This window comes from Cariama cristata, unplaced genomic scaffold (assembly GCF_000690535.1).
Source record: "Cariama cristata isolate BGI_N322 unplaced genomic scaffold, ASM69053v1 scaffold28750, whole genome shotgun sequence".
Taxonomy (NCBI): Eukaryota; Metazoa; Chordata; class Aves; order Cariamiformes; family Cariamidae; genus Cariama; species Cariama cristata.
In genome coordinates, this window is record NW_009595797.1 from 5717 (window position 1) to 10057 (window position 4341).

The 4341-nt window shown below is 37.7% G+C and overlaps 1 protein-coding gene across 1 annotated transcript; it reads left to right on the plus strand.

The window, feature by feature from the left end:
* Positions 1-1065: 1065 nt before the first annotated feature.
* On the plus strand, positions 1066-3732 carry LOC104164260 (breast carcinoma-amplified sequence 4-like; the record flags this gene model as incomplete). Its single annotated transcript, XM_009703543.1, has 2 exons — positions 1066-1167; positions 3550-3732. Coding segments are annotated over 2 exons (285 nt in total), but the record flags the coding sequence as incomplete, so codon positions are not given.
* Between the last annotated feature and the right edge of the window lie 609 nt (positions 3733-4341).

The following is a 4341-nucleotide window of genomic DNA, read 5'->3' on the forward strand; positions in this document are numbered from 1 at the left end:
TAGGCAGGACAGCTTTAACCCAGAAGTGAACCAAGACCTCCTACACTCCACTGTAGTTGAGAAAGAAAACTTGGGCTCAACTGCCTTTCTTATTTCTCTTGTCAATGTGTTGCTCCTCTGTTTTTCGGATTAGAATGCCTGTTTGGGTGTTTCAGTGGAGGTTTTCTTGCTTTTGCTTTTATTTTTCCCTTCAGAGAGCTCTTCCCAGTTCTTGTCTTATCCATCGTTTCTGGCTTGTATATTCCATTAGCTATAGTGCTCTGTTTGGCGTTGTATCTTACTGCCACCTAACAAAGCACTGGCAGTTGTTTATATAGGAAATTGGGTAGTTCTTCCTAACACAATACTCAACAGGATTTCAAATGAGATTCAGGCTCTCCTATGGATATCAGAAGCAAGCCTGGTTGTAGTAGGTAACAAAAAAAAAAAAATCTTTCCTGTGTTAGGGCACTTAACTATTGTGGAAACTGACAGGGACTAGGGAGCAGAAGCTTTCTTTGAGGTGCCTACGCTATAATGTTGTGTGAAGATTCTTGCTCTCCTGAGAGGTCTAGTCCTGAGCCCCTGTTGAAGGCAAGATGCTAGAAGTGGTGTACTCAAAGATCTAACTCTTTCCAAAACCTGATTGATAAGTAGGATAAGTTAGCTCTTCTCCAACAAAATTAAAGCATGATGGATGCTATAGAGGCAGTTTTCGTTCTAAATCTGTCGTTACTCATCACATCTACAGTATTTAATAGCAAGTAGATGATCTCTTGGGAGGAGTAGTGTGGAAATTTGGGGAGAAGGGGGAAGGATCTGGTTACAATTTTGATGTAGATGTCCTGTCATCTACTACTGTGGGTTTTTGGGTTTTTTTTTTTTGTTCTCTCATGGATTACTTGAGAAAGTAAGTTATTTTCCCAATCTGTACTTTGTAACACACTGCAAAAGGGCCCTTGTGGTATCTTTTCTGAATAGGTGTTTTTTTTAAATATTTGCATGAAAAAAAAAGCGAAGCGAAAAAAATAGTTTAGTGTTTGTCTTCGAGATTCATCCTCATGTGAGATACTTTTTTTCATGCAGATTAGAAGTGATACATCAGAGATCCTGGACGAGACCATTCCGCTGATTAAAGACAAGGTGATGGAAATGAACCACATCTATGCCAAAGTTGATAAATTAGAGGTTTGTGCATTGCATTAGAAGATTTACATCCTTCTTTTAATGTGTTTTATAGGTTAACTGTCCAGTTATTTCTGTGAAGCACTCAGATGGTTATGGCTCTCTAATGTCTTATGTTTGTGTTTAAATCAGTATGTTTACTGATAGTTCAGCACATATAAGTGTTTATGGTTTTGGAACATCATTGAGTAATTTATTGCTGTGGATCCTATGATTCCTAATGGTAGATTAAAAGCATTAGTTGTGGTTTTGATGTTAATAATAATGCTAATAATTTCTTTTGTCACTTGAAAGAATAAATGGTTTCACCAATACAACTTCAAAAGTTCAAGTCTCACATCCAGTGCTGGACAAACCCATTTTAAGTTGTTGATGATCGTCTTATGTTGTAGTGGAGAATCTCTGAGGTCCCATCTTCTGTTGTGTCTGTTTTGGTGTTTATTGTATCCTGAATGAGGGAAGCCAGTATGACTCACTAAGATGATGCCCTCACCATATTTAGTAAGCAGTATGTTAAAATTTGTGTCAAATGAGGGCAAGTTTGCCTCTGGGGGGAATATAATGAAAACATGATGAGATAAATTGTGTAATGTTTAAAATCAGTTTTAACTGACTCAAAGTGAAAGAAACCAAGTGTTTGTGGCGTTAAATGCAGGTAAACAGTGCTTAAGCTTCAGGCTCTATCCCTGTACAAATATCCTCTGATAAGGTTTATTACGCTGGGAGGGACAGGGCAGTTTAGCTTTCAGGAAGTTTTCTTGAAGTGCAATTCATTTTTGTAGCTTGCATTTTTACACTTACTTTTGATAACAGACATACCAAACCACTTTATGTTTCATGGACTTACACAGCACCAGGAGAAAACTTCAGACAGGAAACTGAGGCAAGGCACTCTAGAACAAAAGTGGGAGTCAATCGTTAACCTGTTTAGAAACCTGTCTAGTTTTCAGAACTGAGTGTCCCCGTCCACAAAATAGCTAGCAGGTTCTCAGCATACTTGACAATTTGGCCATACTTGAATGTATACTAAGCGAGGACTGTGAAAAGGCTAACTGAATCAGGTTCCAAACCAACTGCTTCTGGAAGTGTCTCATCTATTTAGGTGTTTTTGCAAATTCCATGCTTATAAGTAGTTGGGATTTTGAGGGGACTGTAAGGGTGTTTTTGTCTTTGAACAGGAAAATAAAATTAAAACTCTAAGCAATTACTTGTGCTAAAACTACGGTAAGCAACACGGCTCCTTATCGCTTTTTTCCCCTCTAATACAGGGAAGGGGAAAAAAAAAACCCTTTCCTGACCCCATTCCCTTAGTACAGCTGTAAGGACATAGTAATTTGGAATATCAAGAAAATACCAGTCTTTGCTAGGCTACAGGTTGCGCCTGAATAATGCAGCAGAATTCTGTTGAGAGGCTTTTTTTTGGTTATCAAGGGAAGATAATACCTTGATTGGCTAGGAATCTGTTTTTCTCCCTAACATTACCAGCTGTAATGGCAGTAATCTGAGACCAGAAGATTAAATTGGCAATTTGAGCAGTAGTTAATATTTTAATTAGAACTTTTAAATTTAAAGCCTAGCATCCATGGGGATTTTCAAGGGAGAAGTTAACTTGTACTCCCAAGAGTAGAAAAGGAAAGGACTGCTGTGTAATGGTTCTACAGGATGAGAATCTGTTGGGTTTTAATTTTGATGTTGCCATTGGTATATTTTTGGCAATTAATTTACCTGTTCAGCCTCACCTTCCCAATCCCTAAATAGGCAGTGATGAATTTCTCAAAAAAAAAAAAGTGAAGCTTAATTGTTAATAGAAAGTATCAAAACTCTTTACAAACTGTTCTGTATTTTAACAAATAAACACTGTGTTCTTTCTAGTTGGCTTTCCCTTATGGCTCAAATTTCAACAGAAACTGATCACATGTATGTTTTAGGTTAATAATTCCTGACCTTTTTTAGCTAAAATCACCTGTCATTATCTTTTCCTCTGCTGTCTACTCCCTCCTACCACTTTGGCCACTTTATCCCTCCCACCAGTAGTAGCAGTCTCTTTTGTGGGTTCTGAAGAACTTTTCACCTCACTGCTGAAATGTTGCCAGACCTTTAGATGTCATGCAAATGCTTACACACTCTGTACACTGAAAAGGGAGCAAAAGTGTGCCCTTGGGTAAGGAGAAAAATTAGCCTTACATCGTGACCAGTGGTTCTTCTCACGGCTGTAAACATCTGTAGTCTGATGAGTATGTACCCCTTATATATTTATATTGGCAATAGTGTACTCTGAAACCTTGTTAAAGCTTTTTCTTTGACTTCTCGTCTCTAGCTAGGATAATGTTGAATCCCAGCACAGGTGCTTTTAATTTTCATTGGGTGTTTTCCCTCTCTCCATAGGCGTTTGTTAAAATGGTTGCACACCATGTTTCCTTCCTGGAAGAGCAAGTGCTTGAAGCAGAGAAGAGCCATGGCACCCTTCTTAATACTGTTTGCAAATTATTTCAGTGTGCAACTATCTCATTTAAAAACGTGAGTATTTGTAAAGTTGCTTCCAGCAGATGGGAAAGTGATGTTAAATAACCTTTCTGTATAAAATATGGCCTTACAGCAGATTTAATTATTAATTTTAAGTGGTGTAAAGGAACTAGCTATGGTCTGCTTCTGTAAAAGTGACATTTTTAGGTCTTTTAAAATTTTCAATAATTTTCTTTTTTTGTAAGAGATACTGCTTAAGCACTGAATAGTTACAGCAGTAACTTTTGAAGATCTCTATGTTTTGCTCCTGAATGAAAGGATTTTTCTCTGTATATGTATATGCAAATAGAAAGCTTGTTATACAGCATCTTGCAGTGAGAGACATAGGCATAGATTGTTCTTTCTATTCAGTCTTTGGTTTTATGTCAGTTATGTTGAAATTACTTTATAGGATCATCCATGGATGAGCACTAGGTGGGGGTGAGAACTCTGTCAGTGAGTTTTAGTGATACTTGCTGATAGGAGAAGAATGGTGAGAGTCAGGGATAATGAGATCTTACATGGGCTCGAGGAAGCTTATGTACTCTTCATGCTTTCTGTCCCTGTTCTTTTCCAAGAATGTCTTCATACCACTTATTTTACACTCCATTTTCCTTTTCTAAGCTCCCAGGTCATTCTCTAAATCTGTTGTTTCCCCAGCAATTCATCACAATC